The sequence below is a fragment of the Pocillopora damicornis genome, chromosome 7 (genome assembly GCF_964200805.1).
Source record: "Pocillopora damicornis chromosome 7, jaPocDami1.2, whole genome shotgun sequence".
NCBI classification, from domain to species: Eukaryota; Metazoa; Cnidaria; class Anthozoa; order Scleractinia; family Pocilloporidae; genus Pocillopora; species Pocillopora damicornis.
This window is the reverse complement of record NC_142676.1, coordinates 4,307,501-4,327,825: the sequence shown is the minus strand read 5'-3', so window position 1 is coordinate 4,327,825 and position 20,325 is coordinate 4,307,501. Positions and strand designations below refer to the sequence as shown.

General features: G+C 39.7%; 3 protein-coding genes and 1 pseudogene across 4 annotated transcripts; all 4 read right to left on the bottom strand.

Annotated features, from left to right (window-relative positions):
* Positions 1-578: 578 nt before the first annotated feature.
* On the bottom strand, positions 579-3,110 carry LOC149042143 (uncharacterized; annotated as a pseudogene). The gene is made up of 2 exons (XR_016188420.1): positions 2,962-3,110; positions 579-1,656 (listed from the first exon to the last, which is right to left on the bottom strand). The product of XR_016188420.1 is annotated as an uncharacterized LOC149042143 (transcript).
* Positions 3,111-3,627: 517 nt separating this feature from the next.
* Positions 3,628-6,579, bottom strand: LOC113679205 (uncharacterized). The gene is made up of 2 exons (XM_089212188.1): positions 6,394-6,579; positions 3,628-5,875 (listed from the first exon to the last, which is right to left on the bottom strand). The coding sequence occupies exon 2, from the start codon at positions 5,852-5,854 to the stop codon at positions 4,523-4,525; it is 1,332 nt and encodes a 443-aa protein (XP_089068314.1). The 5' UTR covers positions 5,855-5,875; positions 6,394-6,579; the 3' UTR covers positions 3,628-4,522.
* A 5,513-nt stretch (positions 6,580-12,092) lies between these two features.
* On the bottom strand, positions 12,093-14,155 carry LOC149042142 (uncharacterized). The gene has a single exon (XM_089212189.1). It carries the CDS (start codon positions 14,053-14,055, stop codon positions 12,724-12,726), a length of 1,332 nt encoding a protein of 443 aa, XP_089068315.1. The 5' UTR covers positions 14,056-14,155; the 3' UTR covers positions 12,093-12,723.
* A 2,251-nt stretch (positions 14,156-16,406) lies between these two features.
* On the bottom strand, positions 16,407-19,022 carry LOC149042141 (uncharacterized). The gene is made up of 2 exons (XM_089212195.1): positions 18,894-19,022; positions 16,407-18,382 (listed from the first exon to the last, which is right to left on the bottom strand). Exon 2 carries the CDS (start codon positions 18,359-18,361, stop codon positions 17,039-17,041), a length of 1,323 nt encoding a protein of 440 aa, XP_089068321.1. The 5' UTR covers positions 18,362-18,382; positions 18,894-19,022; the 3' UTR covers positions 16,407-17,038.
* Positions 19,023-20,325: the final 1,303 nt, after the last annotated feature.

Sequence of the window (20,325 nt, the reverse complement as noted above, 5' to 3'; positions counted from 1 at the left end):
GGCGTGTGTTAATCCAGTCTTTCCTCCATAAAAACTAAATTCGAATGATACACTCCGACGAGACACAAGGAGATTTAATGCGGCCTTTTCTCATTGAATTCCTTTAGTTTCTGTTGTGCAATTTACGGTACAAATGTCCAAATTGAACGGACTTAGAAAGACTCACCGAAAGCGTATATTTGTCGTAAAACTGAAATTTAAACTTCGCTCGCTCTTTCACTACGAACAAATTGTTTGAAAAATTCAGATATTAAATGAGTGAAAGTTCCAACAATAAGTTCAACAGTGACCAAATACCTGACGTTTTAACTTTCTAGGTACTTTTTGTGAACGATTAACATTAATTGCAGACAGTTTTTAGGCCGCTTGTCAACCAACGTAATAGCACTTGCTTATACAAATTCATTCTGAAACCAATATTTTTCTGTCAACCTAAGTGATTTGAGAGACAGAAAAGAGAGGATTAAGAACTTATTTATCGGCTTGAGGTAGTGACCGACGTCTTTGCTTAAAAATACTGCCCAGCCGAAAAACGAGATATATTTATGAAAAATGGCAACGAAAGTAGGCATGCGAAAGCGTTACCGTTGCCCGTGGGCAGAGATAGGAAAATACTGACCGGATAAAGAACCAATCAGATCGCAGAATTCGTTACAGTACCCTCTGAAAAAAAAATGTATTTTGACACACCGGCTAAGATTTTTTTACCCTTAGCGCATTTTTCGTCTTCTGAGAAATTGAAGAATACATGCTCGAATTCTGGTTCCAGTTCTCCAGAGGAACTCACGGCGATGTTTGTCTCTGGTGCATAAGTCAACATTCCAACTCTGTTTCCTTTGTTGGAAAACATGCAGAAGGGTCCCATACAGAAGAACATTGAAGGCATGTGGACAAGAGCTTCGGGCAGCCGCACCGTTATAATTGCTTTGATTATGTTGCATCTTTTCCTTGTTAAAGCGGAAATACTAAGCATCTCCCTGAATTTGCCAATGTTGTACCGCGAGGCGTTCACAGTTACCTCGGCGAAAATCTCTACGTTGCCACCAGCTGACAAATCTACGGCTTTAATAAAATATACGCCACAATCGTCGAGCGCTGAAATCTCAGTGACTTCAGTGTTTGTTCTAATTTCAACCATTTTGATGTCTTGAAAGTGTTCCAGCTGACTTATGATAAATCTCCTCAACCTTGACCAATCCAGTAACTCCTCCGCGGTTTCGATTCCTATTTGTAATTGGTGTCTTCGCTGACCATATTGGTGTACTCTTCTTTGAGTGCGTCATAAGTATCTAGAATCTCCTTGACAGGAACCAATGAACTTTTCAAGATAAAGTATCTGCCTCGACGCAGCGGATGTAACGTTTCACTTCGACCTACCTCTTGTCGGAATCGACCGTACTTTCGGGTGAACTCGATGGTGGCGTGTAAATAGTAGAGGGCTGTCTCCTTGTCAGCGTAATGAAAACCAAGTCCCATGCGTCCCGGAGTTACATCACTGCTTTCTCTCATCAACTCTCCATTTTTCTCCAAGAGATAAACTTGAAATTGTTGTGTTCTTGCCAATGCAAGAGCCGTGCAACAGCCACCCACTCCTCCACCGATAACGACAATAGTCTGGCCTTTTGGAATGTCCATATCTCGAACTCGCAAGTGGCCCTAAAAGAGTAAAGACCCTTTCAGGGCGATGAACACGTTGAATCACCAACACGTTGACTCGCCAAATTGACTCAACCTTTAAGATGAATTCAAATGGCAAGTTTTCTGATGCGTTGCAGGGGTTCCTAGATAAACATGATCAGGACATCACAGATGGAAATTCGTGTTTGGAAAAGCTAAAGTCACGATCGTGCGTTACGATCCCTTAGGATTCGGCCGGATAAACGATCGCTAGTTTGTAACGTTAACTCGCTTGAACGGCGGCTATTTTATTAGCCATCCTAGGGTATAATATGTTAAATTTGATGCCTGTGCTTTCATGGTTGCAATGACGTAAGTTATGTACATTTTCTACCCGTGTGTTTGCGTTGAATTCTAATTGTATTACAAGGAAAAAAAACCGTCAAAAACATCAATCACACTCAAAGTTGCGGCTTCAGTCTAACCAGGCCAAATGTCGAGAAATTCTGCTGAATTCCGTGACACAAGGCTTAAACTCAGTTTTAATAAAGGACATACTTCGTTGATTTAGAAGCGTTAATGATGAGTAGTCAGCAGGCTCGTTCTTTTTTATCGAGCTGTTACTAGTTGATGAATTTGGACGCACAAGCACCACCTTAAAACTTGAATCACTGTAGGTTCCAAAAGTCTCTTTCCGTTCTTTACCCCTAAGATTTCAATCACGTCTCTAACCTTTCTTCTTTGATCTCTTGGTAACCCATAAAATACCGTTACAAAACAATGAAGCTGAGACAAATGCTTATTATGTAATCTTATTAGCATTTCTACTTGTGATGAATAATGACAAAGTGCACGGGTCCTTGACCAAGTCGACCTCGCATACCAAATAGCTTTCCTTAACAAGCAGGTCTCGGCCGAGAGGCCTGCATGGGACTTTTACGAAATGTAGATAAACTCTAAATCCTAATTTACCAATCCTGTTTGTCTGTCAGTATTTTTAAATATTGGAAAAATCACCCACTTCTGTAGTCAACTCATCAATGTCACGTTGCTGAGAGTTCTCTCCTCATTTTGGTCAAACTGGATGCTTCAAAAGCTCATATACAAAACATATCCCACGGAATTAACACATGCGAAATATAAAGTGTTTTTCTTTCTTCAAGATGAAATTTTTCTTTACACTAAGTTTCTTTGTGGCGATTCTTGAAATCCACAAAGGATTGCGATTTGTATGCATGAAAATCATAACAGAGGAAGACAGATACTGTTTACAAATTATTCAGTTCTGATGAATGGTATATTTTGCCATACACAGAGGTTACAGTTCTTCAAGGTCCATCTTACCTGACTCACGGCGCGGTGCATAATCCATGCAAATTATAACCCCCTTTCGTTCGTGACAATGAGTGCTCTTGCATATTTTTTACACCTTTGTGCCGTCGAGTCTACCCTGACTCGCTGTATGTCTTTAAGTTTTACATTTGAGTTCCTCTTCCCTAAGATCTGAGATCTTCTGGTCATTCATCCTCTCAATCGGGAACCTATTTACCAGCAACCCTTACGAATGATTGCTTATCGACATGCTTTTCAATTTGGGATGAACAATGAATGACAGTTTGTTTTGAATAAAAGAATAATGGCTCTCGAGGAGGGGAAGGGGGTACTTGGGCCAGTAAATTTTTCTTGGTATGTGCCGCAGGCCTCATAGAATTCCTAACCTAGTATAGTCTATTATGTGGCAAATAAGAGACACCATCTTAGTCACTTTTGGGTAAATTTGATTTTCGCCATCTCAATTAAGTCACCTTTAATTAATGCATCTACCCTATAAAGCCTTTTAGTTAGGTCGTCATCAAATTATACGCGAAAATTCTAATGCTGGCATGAAGCAAGTGAAACAAAAAGGTTATTGTGACACAACCAAAATCCATGGACCCCCACCCCTCTACCCATTGGTGATAAATAATGAGCGACCCTTGTGCAAAAAAGCATGGAGAACAGAAACCATAATAGTCTAAGTTTTTCCAGACTGTTTAATCAAGAAATAAGTGCTCTAAAAAAGCCACAAATCAGGGACAAATTTTGTTTGCAAGTTTTTCTTGGATAATTGTGTCTTATGTCTTTCAACACGTGCACAGGTTAACTCATTTTACGCTTCGATCTCAATCACCAAAAAGATTTATATGAATTTGATTTATTTTTCACAAGTTTAACTGCGGGAAAAGGTCGAAGATTGGGGTTAAATTTTTCCTGGAAATGAAAGTAAAGATAAGTAGTCTAGTTTACCTAACTGATCATTAACAATTCAAATTCAAATGATAGGTGAAAAGGAAACCAAAAATAGGGTACCCTTTTCAAGTTTGTCTCCTAAAATAATAAAAAATGAAAATTTATTTCTGAATAAAATTCACAATAAAATAGTTCAGAAATTTCGTAAAACATTAGTAAAATGGCATCTGAGTCTGTTCTTTAAAATGTTCAGACTTCTGCCTCCGTAACGTCTTAAGGTAGATTATTCCATTCGTTGACCAATTTACAAAGAAAGAATACTTAAAAGTGTTTAGCTTTATAAGCAATGGTTTAACTTTATGGCGATGGTTGGCTCTTAACGGCCGAAAATCATGTGCAAAAATTAACACACCCAAATGGATATGGCCCGTTAGGACTGACCAGTTCAGTCTGATTCATTCGTGCGTAGAAACCTGACAGTCGATTTTGTTTCTTCGAGAAATTAGCCAAACAGAGCGCACAAATGTCGCGTATATATTGTCCAATACTAGACATCTCAAGCCGAGATTTCTTTTAAAGGCGGACAGCAACCAGAACGAGAATAAACTAATTCTGGCGCACTTTGAAGCCAATTTATCAAGGTCACGTTTTAACATTTTAAACCAACGTGTCACTCTTAATTGCTTTCAGTACCAGAACCTTCTGCAGATTTCGATAAAATCAAGTCCTTTACGATCTCAGCGTTATCAAAACAATACAATAGCTCCATACATGCATTGATTATATATCCTGGCCGAGGTTCCTCCACTCCACTGTAATTTCTCTTGTAAATACCTCCAACATGTGGATCGTGCAACAAATCCAAGTTTCCCACTTTGAAACCGAAATCTATTGTATCTTCGTCCATAAATGTTTGGATAATGCCAAGCTTTACATTTGTCACTTTGGCTTGCTTCAATTTAGGAATGTATTTCGACACACCGGCTAAGATTTTTTTACCCTTGGCGCATTTCTCGTCCTCTGAGAGATTGAAGAATACATGCTCGAATTCTGGTTCCAGTTCTTCAGAGGTACTCACGGCCATGTTTGTCTCTGGTGCATAAGTCAACATTCCAACTCTGTTTCCTTTGTTAGTAAACATGCAGAAGGGTCCCATACAGAAGAACATTGAAGGCATGTGGACAAGAGCTTCGGGCAGCTGCACCGTGATAATTGCTTTGATTCTGTTGCATCTTTTCCTTGTGAAAGCGGAAATACCGAGCATCTTGTTGAATTTGCCAATGTTGTACCACGAGGCGTTCACAGTTACCTCGGCGAAAATCTCTACGTTGCCACCAGCTGACAAATCTACGGCTTTTATTAAATATGCGCCACAATCGTCGAGCGCTGAAATCTCAGTGACTTCAGTGTTTGTTCTAATTTCAACCATTTTCTTGTCTTGAAAGTGTTCCAGCTGACTTATGATAAATCTCCTCAACCTTGACCAATCCAATAACTCCTCCGCAGTCTCGATTCTCATTTCTATCTCCTCCGTCGCGACATCTTCTTCGAACTCCCAAGGTTCTAGAACTCGGTAAAAGTCTTCTGGACGACCAAAGACTTCGTAACTGGGGTCTTCGCTGACCATATTGGTGTACTCTTCTTTGAGTGCGTCATAAGTATCTAGAATCTCCTTGACAGGAACCAATGAACTTTTCAAGATAAAGTATCTGCCTCGACGCAGCGGATGTAACGTTTCACTTCGACCTACCTCTTGTCGGAATCGACCGTACTTTCGGGTGAACTCGATGGTGGCGTGTAAATAGAAGAGGGCTGTCTCCTTGTCAGCGTAATGAAAACCAAGTCCCATGCGTCTCGGAGTTGCGTCACTGCTTTCTCTCATCAACTCTCCATTTTTCTCCAAGAGATAAATTTGGAATTGTTGTGTTCTTGCCAATGCAAGAGCCGTGCAACAGCCACCCACTCCTCCACCGATAACGACAATAGTCTGGCCTTTTGGAATGTCCATATCTCGAACTCGCAAGTGGCTCTAAAAAGGGAAAGAACCTTTCAGGGCGATGAAAACATTGAATCACCAACACGTTGACTCGCCAAATTGACTGAACCTTTAAGATGAATTCAAATGGTAAGCTTGCTGATGCGTTGCAGAGGTTCCTAGATAAACATGATCAGGACATCCCAGATGGAAATTCGTGTTTGGAAAAGCTAAAGTCACGATCAGACGTTACGATCCCTTATGATTCGGCCGGATAAACGATCGCGAGTTTGTAACGTTAACTTGCTTGAACGGCGGCCTATTTTATTAGCTACCCTAAGGTATAATATGTTGAATTTGAAGCCTGTGTTTTTATGGTTGCAATGACGTAAGTTATGTACAGTTTCTACCCGTGTGCTTGCGTTGAATTCTGATTGTATTACAAGGAAAAAAATCGTCAAAAACATCAATCACACTCAAAGTTGCGGCTTCAGTCTAACCAGTCCAAATATCGAGAATTCCGCTAGATTCCGTGACACAAGGCTTAAAGTCAGCTTTACTAAAGGACTCACCTTGTTTTTTGAAGAAGCGTAAATGATGAGTAGAGTCAGCGGGTTGTTCTTTTTTATCGAGCTGTTACTAGTTGATGAATTTGGACGCACAAGCACCACCTTAAAACTTGAATCACTGTAGGTCCAAAAGTCTCTTTCCGCTCCTCACTCCTAAGATCTCAATCACGTTTCTAACCTTTCTTGTTTGATCTCTTGGTAACCCATAAAATACCCATTTATACCATTGCGAAACAATGGCGGTAAGACAACTGCTTATTATCTATGCTTATTAGCATTTCTACTTATGTTGAATAATGACAAAGTGCACGGGTCCTTGACTAAGTCGACCTCGCATATCAAATAGCTTCATACAACGACGAAGTCAGCAGGTCTCAGCCGAGAGACCTGCATGAGAATTTTATAAAATGTAGTTAAACTCTAAATCCTAATTTACCCATTCTGTTTGTCCGTCAGTATTTTTAAATATTGGAAAAATCACCCACTTCTGTAGTCGACTCATCAACGTCACGTTGCTCAGAGTTCTTTCCTCATTTTGGTCAAACTGGATGCTTCAAAAGCTTATATACAAAACATGTCCCACGGAATCAACACATGCGAAATATAAAGTGTTTTTCTTTCTACAAAATGGAATTTATCCTTATATTAAGTTTCTTTGTGGCGAATCTTGAAATTCACAAAGGATTACGATTTGTATGTATGACAATCATAACAGAGGTAGACAGATACTGTGTGCAAATTATTCAGTTCTAAAGATTGAGCGTACCCAGCAGGATTTTGCAATAGTATATTTTGGCATACAGAGAGGTTACAGTTCTTCAAAGTTCATCTTACTTGACTCACGGCGCGATGCATAATCCATGCAAAACTATAACCCCCTTTCGTTCGTGACATCGTGTGCTCTTGCATGTCTTTTACACTTTTGTGCCATCGAGTCTACCCTGAGTCACTGTATGTCTTTAAGTGTTACATTTGACTTCCTCTTCCCTAAGATCTGAGACAGATCGCTACAGGTCATTCATACTCTCAATCGGGAAACTATTTATCAGCAACCTTTACGAATCAGTGATTTTTTGAGGGCGATGATTTTGATTGCTTATCGACATGCTTTTCAATTTGGGATGAATAATGAAAGACAGTTTGTTTTGAACATAAGAATAGTGGCTCTCGAACACGGGGGGGAAGGGGGTATATTGGAGGTATATTTTTCTTGGTATGTGCCGCAGGCCATATATAGGCCTACCCCATTGTAGTCTGTTATGTGTCAAAATAGAGACACTATCTTAGTCACTTTTGAGTAAATTTGATTTTTCGCGATCTCAAATTAGTCACCTTTTGTTAATGCATCTACCCTATAAAGCCTTTTAGTTAAGTCGTCATTAAGTTACACGCGAAAATTCTAATGCTGGCATAAAGAACGTGTTTGTGACACAACCAAAGTCCATCGACCCCCAACCCTCTCCACATCGGTGATAAATAACGAGCGATTCCTTATGCGAACAGATAATAGTCGAAGTTTTGCCAGACTGTTTAATCAAGAAATAAGTATTCTGAAAACGTCACAAATCAGGGACAAATTTTATTTGCAAGTTTTTCTTGGATAAATGTGACTTGAGTTTTCCAACACGTGCACAGGTTAACTCATTTTACGCTTCGATCTCAATCACCAAAAATAATTATGTGAATTTGATTTATTTTTCATAAGTTTAACCGCGGGAAAAGTTCGAAGATTGGGGTTAAAATTTTCCTGGAAATGAAGTAATTGAAAGAAGTCTTAGTCAGACAGGAAATGGGTCACACTCTGAGAATGATTAATAATGGCAAAGAGAGTCAAAAGATAAGTAGTCTAGTTTACATAACTGTTTATTAACAATTCAAATTCAAATGAAAGGTGAAAAGGAAACAAAAGAGGTTATCCTTTTCAAGTTTGTCTCCTAAAATAATCGAAAACGCAAATTTATTTCTGAATAAAATTTGCAATAAAATAGCTCAAAAATTTTTTCTATGAGAATATTAGCCAAACAGAGCGCACAAATCTCGCGTATATATTGTCCAATACTAGACATCTCAAGCCGAGATTTAATTGAAAAGCGGACAGCACTCGGAAGAAGAATAAAACTAATTCTGGCGCACTTTGAAGCCAATTTATCAAGGTCACGTTTTAACATTTTAAACCAACGTGTCACCCTTAATTGCTTTCAGTACCAGAACCTTCTGCAGATTTCGATAAAATCAGGTCCTTTACGATCGCGGCATTATCAAAACAATACAATAGCTTCATACATGCATTGATTATATATCCTGGCCGAGGTTCCTCCACTCCACTGTAATTTCTCTTGTAAATACCTCCAACATATGGATCGTGCAACAAATCCAAGTTTCCTACTTTGAAACCGAAATCTATTGTATCTTTGTCCATGAAGTTTTGGATAATGCCAAGCTTTACATTTGTCACTTTGGCTTTTTTTTAATTTAGGAATGCATTTCGACACACCAGCAAGGATTTTTTTACCCTTGGCGCATTTCTCGTCCTCTGAGAGATTGAAGAATACATGCTCGAATTCTGGTTCCAGTTCTTCAGAGGTAGTAACGGCAATGTTTGTCTCTGGTGCATAAGTCAACATTCCAACTCTGTTTCCTTTGTTAGAAAAATTGACTCAACCTTTGAGATGAATTCAAATGGCAAGCTTGCTGATGCGTTGCAGGGGTTCCTAGATAAACATGATCAGGACATCCCAGATGGAAATTCGTGTTTGGAAAAGCTAAAGTCACGATCAGATGTTACGATCCCCTAGGATTCGGCCGGATAAACGATCGCGAGTTTGTAACGTTCACTTGCTTGATCGGCGACCTATTTTATTAGCTACCCTGATGTATGATATGTTGAATTTGAAGCCTTTGTTTTCATGGTTGCAATGACGTAAGTTATATACAGTTTCTGCCTGTTTATTTGCGTTTAATTCTAATTGTATTACAAGAAAAAAAATCGTCAAAAACAGCAGTCACACTCAAAGTTTCGGCTTGAGTCTTCTGGCTTCAGTCTTCTGGCTTCAGGCTTCAGCTGAATTCCGTGACACAAGGCTTAAACTCAGCTTTAATAAAGGACATACCTCGTTGATTGAAGAGCGTAAATGATAAGTAGCCGGCGGGCTCGTTCTTTTTTATCGAGCTGTTACTATTTAATGAATTTGGACGCACAAGCACCACCTTAAAACTTGAATCACTGTAGGCCCAAAAGTCTCTTTCCGTTCCTCACCCCTAAGATCTCAATCACGTCTCTAACCTTTCTTCTTTGATCTCTTAGTAACCCATAAAATACCGTTGCAAAACAATGAAGCTGAGACAAACGCTTATTATCTATTCTTATTATTATTTCTACTTTTGATGAATAATGACAAAGTACACGGGTCCTTGACCAGGTCGACCTCGCATATCAAATAGCTTCCTTCAACAACGAAGTCAGCAGGTCTCGGCCGAGAGACCTGCATGAGACTTTCACGAAATGTAGATAAACTCTAAATCCTAATTTACCAATCCTGTTTGTCTGTCAGTATTTTTAAATATTGGAAAAATCACCTAATTCTGTAGTCGACTCATCAACGTCACGTTGCCGAGAGTTCTCTCCTCTTTTTGGTCAAACTTGATGCTTCAAAAGCTCATATACAAAACATGTCCCACGGAATTAACACATGCGAAATATGAAGTGTTCTCCTTTCTTCAAAATGAAATTTATCCTTATACCAAGTTTCTTTGCGGCGAATCCTGAAATCCACAAAGGATTGCGATTTGTATGCATGACAATCATAACAGAGAAAGACAGATACTGTGTGCAAATTATTCAGTTCTAATAATTGGGCGTACCTAGTAGGATTTTGCAGTGATATTTTTTGCCATACACAAAGGTTACAGTTCTTCAAGGTCCATCTTACTTGACCCACTGCGCGGTGCATAATCCATGGAAATTAGAACCCCCTTTAGTTCGTGACAAGGAGTGCTCTTGCATGTCTTTTACACTTTTGTGCCATCGAGTCTACCCCGAGTCAATGTATGTCTTTAAGTGTTACATTTGAGTTCCTCTCCCCTAAGATCTGAGACAGATCTCTATGTGTCATTCATCTTCTTAATCGAGAAACTATTTATCAGCAACCTTTACGAATCAGGGGTGGTTTGAGAGCGATGATTTTGATTGCTTTTCGACATGCTTTTTCAATTTGGGATGAATAGTGAATGACAGTTTGTTTTGTTTTGAGCGATCCCTTATGCCAAAAAGCATAGAGAACAGAAACAATAATAGTCGAAGTTTTGCCAGACTGTTTAATCAAGAAATAAGTGTTCTGCTATCGACTGGGTCCTTTGTCGAACAATGGAAGATCAGCAAAGAGGCATAATATGGACCCCTTTTACTATACTCGAAGACCACGACTTCGCAGATGATATAGCCCTATTGTCCCACACACGACAGCACATTCAGGAAAAGACAGACCGGCTCAGCATGTTCAGCAACCAGGTTGGCTTGAGAATTAACTTGAAGAAGGCGGAGGCCATGCGTGTTAATGTCCTCTCCCCAACAAAGATCAGGGTAAGAGGACAGGACATTCCATACACCAACAAGTTCACATACCTCGGAAGTGTGTTCTGCCAAGATGGGGGTACTAGTGTAGATATACAAAGTAGATTGAACAAAGCAAGAAATGCCTTTATGAGCTTAAGATCAATGTGGAGGTCAGCAGGCTACAGCACAAAGACGAAGCTTAGAATCTATCAGAGCTGCGTATTGTCAACTCTCCTTTACGGCTCGGAATGCTGGCGAATGACAGAACAGGACCTCTCAAAACTAGCATCCTTCCACGCAGCTAACCTCAGGAAGATTCTGAGAATCTTCTGGCCTCAGAAAATATCAAACGACCAGCTACTGAGGCAAACCAAGCAGGAGGATATTCGTACACTTGTCAACAGGAGAAGATGGAGGTGGATCGGTCATGTGATGCGGAAGGCCGGTAACAACATAGCCAGAATTGCAATGCACTGGACACCTGAAGGCAAACGAAGCAGAGGGCGCCCGAAAACAACTTGGCGCAGGACAGTAGAGAAGAGACTAAGGGGGTCAATTACAGCTCGAGCACCATTGAAAAGCTGGCTAAAGATAGACAGGGTTGGAAGGATTTCGTTGCTGCCCTATGTGGCACACAGGCATGATGGGTAGTAAGTAAGTGTTCTGAAAACGTTACAAATCAGGGACAAATTTTATTTGCTAGTTGTTCTTTGATTAATGTGTCTAAAGTCTTCCAACACGTGCACAGGTTAACTCATTTTACGCTTCGATCTCAATCACCAAAAAGAATTATATGAATTTGGTTTTCTTTTCATAAGTTTTACCGCGGAAAACGTTCGAAGATTGGGGTTAAATTTTCCAAAAGTGAAGTAATTGAAAGAAGTCTTAGTCACACAGGAAAGGGGTCACACTCTGACAATGATTAACCCTTTAATTATCGGATCAAATTTGTCATTCTCCTTACTATTAATCACTTCTTATAATGTTAGCTCAGAGAATTTAGTATTGGATCAACTAATTATCCCCAAATTGATATTTTTCTTTATTCTCATCACTCATCTGGCTGATATTGTATTGATAATGTAAGGAGAAATTCTGTCTTGGTCAGCCATGGGAGGTAAAGGGTTAGTGATGGCAAAGGGAGTAGTCTAGGTTACATAATTGTTTATTTACAATTCAAATTCAAATGAAAGATGAAAAGAAAACAAAAGAGGTTATCCCTTTCAAGTTTTTCTCCTAAAATAATCAAAAACACAAAGTTACTTCCGATAGAATTCACAATAAAATAGTTCAGAAATTTCCTAAAACATTAGTAAAATGGCATCTGAGTCTGTTCTTTAAAATGTTCAGAGTTTCTGCCTACGCCACGTCTTAAGGTAGATTATTCCATTCGTTGACTATATTTACAAAGAAATAATACTTATAACTATTTAGCTGTGCAATTAATGGTTTAAGTTTATGGCGATGGTTGGCTCTTAACGGTCAAAAATCGTGTGCAAACGTAAAATATTCAAATAGATGCGGCCCGTTAAGACTGACCAGTTCAGTCTGCGATAAATGTATTCGTGCATAAAAACGTAACAGTTGTTTTTTTTTCTACGAGAAAATTAGCCAAAATGCGCGCACAAATGTCGCGTATATTTTGTCCAATATAAGACGTCTCAAGCAGAGACTTCTTCAGAGGCGGACAGCAACCGGAAGAAGAATAAAACTAATTCTGGCGCACTTTTAAGCCAATTTATCGAGGTCGCGTTTTAACATTTTAAACCAACGTGTCACCCTTAATTGCTTTCAGTACCAGAATCTTCTGCAGATTTCGATAAAATCAGGTCCTTTACGATCTCCGCGTTGACAAAACAGTACAATAGCTTCATACATGCATTGATTATATATCCTGGCCGAGGTTCCTCCACTCCACTGTAATTTCTCTTGTAAATACCTCCAACATGTGGGTCGTGCAACAAATTCAAGTTTCCGACTTTCAAACCGAAATCTATCGTATCTTCGTCCATGAATGTTTGGGTAATGCCAAGCTTTACTTTTGTCACTTTAGCTTGTTTCAATTTAGGAATATATTTCGACACACCGGCTAAGAATTTTTGACCCTTGGCGCATTTCTCTTCGTCTGGGAGATTGAAGAATACATACTCGAATTCTGGTTCCAGTTCTTCAGAAGTACTCACGGCCATGTTTGTCTCTGGTGCATAAGTCAACATTCCAACTCTGTTTCCTTTGTTGGAAAACATGCAGAAGGGTCCCATACAGAAGAACATTGAAGGCATGTGGACGAGAGCTTCGGGCAGCTGCACCGTGGTAATTGCTTTGATTCTGTTGCATCTTTTTCTTGTGAAAGCGGAAATGCCAAGCATCTTGTTGAATTTGCCAATGTTGTACCACGAGGCGTTCACAGATACTTCGGTGAAAATCTCTACGTTGCCACCAGCTGACAAATCTACGGCTTTAATCAAATATACGCCACAATCTTCGAGCGCTGAAATCTCAGTGACTTCAGTGTTTGCTCTAATTTCAAGCATTTTCTTGTCTTGAAAGTGTTCCAGCTGACTTATGATAAATCTCCTCAACCTTGACCAATCCAATAACTCCTCCGCAGTCTCGATTCCCATTTCTATCTCATCTGTCGCGACGTCTCCTTGGTACTCACAAGGTTCTAGAACTCGGTAAAAGTCTTCTGGACGACCAAAGACTTCGTAACTGGGGTCTTCGCTGACCATATTGGTGTACTCCTCTTTGAGTGCGTCATAAGTATCTAGAATCTCCTTGACAGGAACCAATGAACTTTTCAAGATAAAGTATCTGCCTCGACGCAGCGGATGTAACGTTTCACCTCGACCTACCTCTTGTCGGAATCGACCGTACTTTCGGGTGAACTCGAGGGTGGCGTGTAAATAGTAGAGGGCTGTCTCCTTGTCAGCGTAATGAAAACCAAGCCCCATGCGCCCCGGAGTTACATCACTGCTTTCTCTCATCAACTCTCCATTTTTCTCTAAGAGATAGATTTGGAATTGTTGTGTTCTTGCCAATGCAAGAGCCGTGCAACAGCCACCCACTCCTCCACCGATAACGACGATAGTCTGGCCTTTTGGAATGTCCATATCTCGAACTCGCAAATGGCCCTAAAAGATAAAAGACCCTTTCAGGGCGATGAACACGTTGAATCGCCAACACGTTAACTCGCCAAATTGACTCAACCTTTAAGATGAGTTCAAATGGAAAGCTTGCTGATGCGTTGCGGTGGTTCTTAGATAAACATGATCAGGACATCACAGATGGAAATTCGTGTTTGGAAAAGCTAAAGTCACGATCAGACTTTACGATCCCTTAGGATCCGGCCGAATAAACGATCGCTAGTTTGTAACGTTAACTTGCTTGAACGGAGGCCTATTTTATTACCTACCATAAAGTATAACATGTCGAATTTGAAGCCTGTGTTTTTACGGTTGCATTGACCTAAGTTACGTAATCTCTGCCTGTGTGTTGAATTCTAACTGTATTACGAGGGAAGAGACCGTCAAAAACATCGATCACACTCATAGTTCCGGCTTCAGTCTGACCAGCCCAAATGTCGAGAAATTCCGCTGAATTCCGTGACAAAAGGCTTAAATTCAACTTCAATAAAGAACATACCTTGGTGAATGAAGAAGCTTAAATGATGAGTAGAATCCGCGGGCTGTTTCTTTTTTAAAGAGCTGTGATTAGTTGATGAATCTGGATGCACAAGCACCACCTGAAAACTTGAATCACTGTAGGTTCCAAAAGTCTCCTTCCGTTCCTCACCCCAAAGATCTAAATCACATCTCTAACCTTCTTCTTTGATCTATTGGTAACCCATAAAATACCGTTGCAAATTAGTGAGGGTGAGACAAATGCTTATTATCTATGCTTATTAGCATTTCTACTTTTGATGAATAATGACAAACTGCACGGGTCCTTGACCAAGTCGACCTCGCATATCGAATAGCTTCATACAACGACAAAGTCTCTGCCGAGAGACCTGCATAAGACTTTTATGAAATGTAGATAAACTCTAAATCCTAATCTACCCATCCTGTTTATTCGATGTTTTTGTCTGTCAGTATTTTTAAATATTGGAAAAATCACCCACTTCTGTTGTCAACTCACGTTGCTTAGAGTTCTCTCTCCATTTTGGTCAAACAGGATGCTTCAAAGTTCATATACAAAACATGTCCCATGGAATTAACACATGCGAAATATAAATTGTTTTTCTTCAAAATGGAATTTATCCTTATATTAAGTTTCTTTGACAAAGGATTGTGATTAACTCTGATTTGTATCCATGACAATCATAACAGAGGAAGACAGATACTGTGCCCAAATAAATCGTTTCTAATGACTGGGCGTACACAATAGGATTTTGCAATAGTATATTTTGTCATAAACAGCGGATACAGCTCTTCAAAGTCCATCCTACCTGACCTACGACGCGGTGCATGATCCATGCAAATTATAACCCCCTTTCGTTCGTGACAATGTGTGCTCTTGCATCTCTTTTGCATTTTTTTGCCATCGAGTCTACCCTGAGTAACTGTGTGTCTTTAAGTATTTCATTTGAGTTTCTCTTCCCTAAGATATGAGACAGATGTCTACAGGTCATTCGTCTTCTTAATCGGGAAACTATTTATCAGCAACCTTTACGAATCAGTGATTTTTTGAGGGCGATGATTTTGATTGCTTATCGACATACTTTTCAATTTGGGATGAATAATGGACGACAGTTTGTTTTGAACAAAACAATAATAGCTCACGAACACAGGGGAGGGGGATGGGGGAAGGGGGTACTTGGGAGATGCATTTTTCTTGGTAAGTGCTGCAGGCCTCATAGAATTCGTACCCCAGTATAGTCTACTATGTGGCAAATTAGAGACACCATCTTAGTCACTTTTTGGAAAATTTGATATTTGCCATCTCAAATGAGTCACAAAATGATGTTACTATAAATGGTAGAAATGCCAATTTGTAACGTTGTATTTAGCTTGAGATAGAGAAATAAACATTTCACTCTATTTTTGCGACGTTTTTGTATGAAAGGAGGCCTCAGGCCCCGAACAAGCAGCTGTTGTTAAAATGGCAACAAGAGTGCTGCGACCTTAAAAAAGGGCATTTTTGTGCATCCCCCCTGAGTGCCTAACTGCATGCAAAATTTGAAAGGGGGTTGAAAATTTTCATTTCCCAAGATATATGATTCTTACAGAGACTTTTTCTTAACTCCCAGATCAAATTTGTCACTCTCCTTACTGTTAATTATACAAATCTTATGATGTAAGTTCAGAGAATTTTGTATTGGATTAACTAAATATCCCCAAATTGATATTTTTCTTTATTCTCATCACTCATCTGGTTGATATTGTATTGATATTGTAAGGAGAAATTCTGTCTTGGTCAGCCATGGGAGTTAAAGGGTTAGTGATGGCAAAGGGAGTAGTCTAGGTTACATAACTGTTTATTTTCAATTCAAATACAAATGAACGATGAAAAGGAAACAAACGAGATTATCCCTTTCAAGTTTGTCTCTTAAAATAATCAAAAACACAAAGTTACTTCCGATAGAATTCACAATAAAATAGTTCAGAAATTTCCTAAAACATCAGTAAAATGGCATCTGAGTCTGTTCTTTAAAATGTTCAGAGCTTCTGCCTACGCCACGTCTTAAGGTAGATTATTCCATTCGTTGACTATATTTAGAAAGAAATAATACTTATAACTATTTAGCTGTGCAAGCAATGGTTTAAGTTTATGGCGATGGTTGGCTCTTAACGGCCGAAAATCGTGTGCAAACGTAAAATACTCAAATAGATGCGGCCCGTTATGACTGACCAGTTCAGTCTGCGATAAATGTATTCGTGCATAAAAACGTAACAGTTGTTTTTTTTTCTACGAGAAAATTAGCCAAACAGCGCGCACAAATGTCGCGTATATTTTGTCCAATATTAGACGTCTCAAGCAGAGACGTCTTTGAGAGGCAGACAGCAACCGGAAGAAGAATAAAACTAATTCTGGCGCACTTTGAAGCCAATTTATCGAGGTTGCGTTTTAAAATTTTAAACCAACGTGTCACCCTTAATTGCTTTCAGTACCAGAATCTTCTGCAGATTTCGATAAAATCAGGTCCTTTACGATCTCTGCGTTATCAAAACAATACAATAGCTTCATACATGCATTGATTATATATCCTGGCCGAGGTTCCTCCACTCCACTGTAATTTCTCTTGTAAATACCTCCAACATGTGGATCGTGCAACAAATTCAAAATTCCGACTTTCAAACCGAAATCTATCGTATCTTCGTCCATGAATGTTTGGGTAATGCCAAGCTTTACCTTTGTCACCTTGGCTTGTTTCAATTTAGGAATGTATTTCGACACACCGGCTAAAATTTTTTGACCCTTGGCGCATTTCTCGTCATCTGAGAGATTGAAGAATACATGCTTGAATTCTGGTTCCAGTTCTTCAGAGGTACTCACAGCCATGTTTGTCTCTGGTGCATAAGTCAACATTCCAACTCTGTTTCCTTTGTTGGAAAACATGCAGAAGGGTCCCATACAGAAGAACATTGAAGGCATGTGGACGAGAGCTTCGGGCAGCTGCACCGTAGTAATTGCTTTGATTCTGTTGCATCTTTTTCTTGTGAAAGCGGAAATGCCAAGCATCTTGTTGAATTTGCCAATGTTGTACCACGAGGCGTTCACAGTTAAAGTCTCTACGTTCCCACCAGCTGACAAATCTACGGCTTTTATTAAATATACGACACAATCTTCGAGCGCTGAAATCTCAGTGACTTCAGTGTTTGCTCTAATTTCAACCATTTTCTTGTCTTGAAAGTGTTCCAGCTGACTTATGATAAATCTCCTCAACCTTGACCAATCCAAGAACTCCTCTGCAGTCTCGATTCCCATTTCTATCTCATCTATCGCGATGTCTCCTTGGTACTCCCAAGGTTCTAGAACTCGGTAAAAGTCTTCTGGACGACCAAAGACTTCGTAACTGGGGTCTTCGTTGACCATATTGGTGTACTCTTCTTTGAGTGCGTCATAAGTATCTAGAATCTCATCCAAAGGAACCAATGAGCTTCTCAAGATAAAGTATCTGCCTCGACGCAGCGGATGTAACGTTTCACCTCGACCTACCTCTTGTCGGAAACGACCGTACTTTCGGGTGAACTTGAGGGTGGCGTGTAAATAGTAGAGGGCTGTCTCCTTGTCAGCGTAATGAAAACCAAGCCCCATGCACCCCGGAGTTACATCACTGCTTTCTCTCATCAACTCTCCATTTTTCTCTAAGAGATAGATTTGGAATTGTTGTGTTCTTGCCAATGCAAGAGCGGTGCAACAGCCACCCACTCCTCCACCGATAACGACGATAGTCTGGCCTTTTGGAATGTCCATATCTCGAACTCGCAAATGGCCCTAAAAGATAAAAGACCCTTTCAGGGCGATGAACACGTTGAATCGCCAACATGTTAACTCGCCAAATTGACTCAACCTTTAAGATGAGTTCAAATGGAAAGCTTGCTGATGCGTTGCAGGGGTTCTTAGATAAACATGATCAGGACATCACAGATGGAAATTCGTGTTTGGAAAAGCTAAAGTCACGATCAGACTTTACGATTCCTTTGGATCCGGCCGAATAAACGATCGCTAGTTTGTAACGTTAACTTGCTTGAACGGAGGCCTATGATATTACCTACCATAAAGTATAAAATGTCGAATTTGAAGCCTGCGTTTTTATGGTTGCATTGACCTAAGCTACGTAATCTCTGCCCGTGTGTTTAATTCTAACTGTATTACGAGGGAAAAAACCGTCAAAAACATCGATCAAGCTCATAGTTCCGGCTTCAGTCTGACCAGGCCAAATGTCGAGAAATTCCGCTGAATTCTGTGACACAAGGCTTAAATTCAACTTCAATAAAGAACATACCTTGGTGAATGAAGAAGCGTAAATGATGAGTAGAATCCGCGGGCTGTTTCTTTTTTAAAGAGCTGTGACTAGTTGATGAATCTGGATGCACAAGCACCACCTGAAAACTGGAATCACTATAAGTTCCAAAAGTCTCCTTCCGTTCCTCACCCCAAAGATCTCAATCACATCTCTAACCTTCTTCTTTGATCTCTTGGTAACCCATAAAATACCGTTGCAAAACAGTGAGGGTGAGACAAATGCTTATTATCTATGCTTATTAGCATTTCTACTTTTGATGAATAATGACAAACTGCACGGGTCCTTGACCAAGTCGACCTCGCATATCGAAGAGCTTCATGCAACGACGAAGTTAACGGGTCTCTGCCGAGAGACCTGCATGAGACTTTTATGAAATGTAGATTAACTCTAAATCCTAATCTACCCATCCTGTTTATTCGATGTTTTTGTCTGTCAGTATTTTTAAATATTGGAAAAATCACCCACTTCTGTTGTCAACTCACGTTGCTTAGAGTTCTCTCTCCATTTTGGTCAAACAGGATGCTTCAAAGTTCATATACAAAACATGTCCCATGGAATTAACGCATGCGAAACATAAATTGTTTTTCTTTCTTCAAAATGGAATTTATCCTTATATTAAGTTTCTTTGACAAAGGATTGTGATTAACTCTGATTTGTATCCATGACAATTATAACAGAGGAAGACAGATACTGTGCCTAAATTAATCGTTTCTAATGGCTGGGCGTACACAATAGGATTTTGCAATTGTATATTTTGCTATAAACAGCGGATACAGCTCTTCAAAGTCCATCCTACCTGACCTACGGCGCGGTGCATGATCCATGCAAATTATAACCCCCTTTCGTTCGTGACAATGTGTGATCTTGCATCTCTTTTACATTTTTGTGCCATCGAGTCTACCCTGAATCACTGTATGTCTTTAAGTATTTCATTTGAGTTTCTCTTCCCTAAGATATGAGACAGATGTCTACAGGTCATTCATCTTCTCAATCGGGAAACTATTTATCAGCAATCTTTACGAATCGGTGAATTTTTGAGGGCGATGATTTTGATTGCTTATCGACATACTTTTCAATTTGGTATGAATAATGGATGACAGTTTGTTTGGATCAAAACAATAATGGCTCACGAACACAGGGGGGGGGATGGGGGAAGGTGGTACTTGGGAGATGCATTTTTCTTGGTATGTGCTGCAGGCCTCATAGAATTTCTACTCTAGTATAGTCTACTATGTGGCAAATTAGAGACACCATCTCACTCACTTTTCACCATCTCAAATTAGTCACCTTTTTTTAAGGCATGTACCCTATAAAGCCTTCTAGTTAAATCGTCATTAAATTATACGCGAAAATTCTAATGCTGGCATGAAGCAAGTGAAACAAAAAGGTTATTGTGACACAACCAAAATCC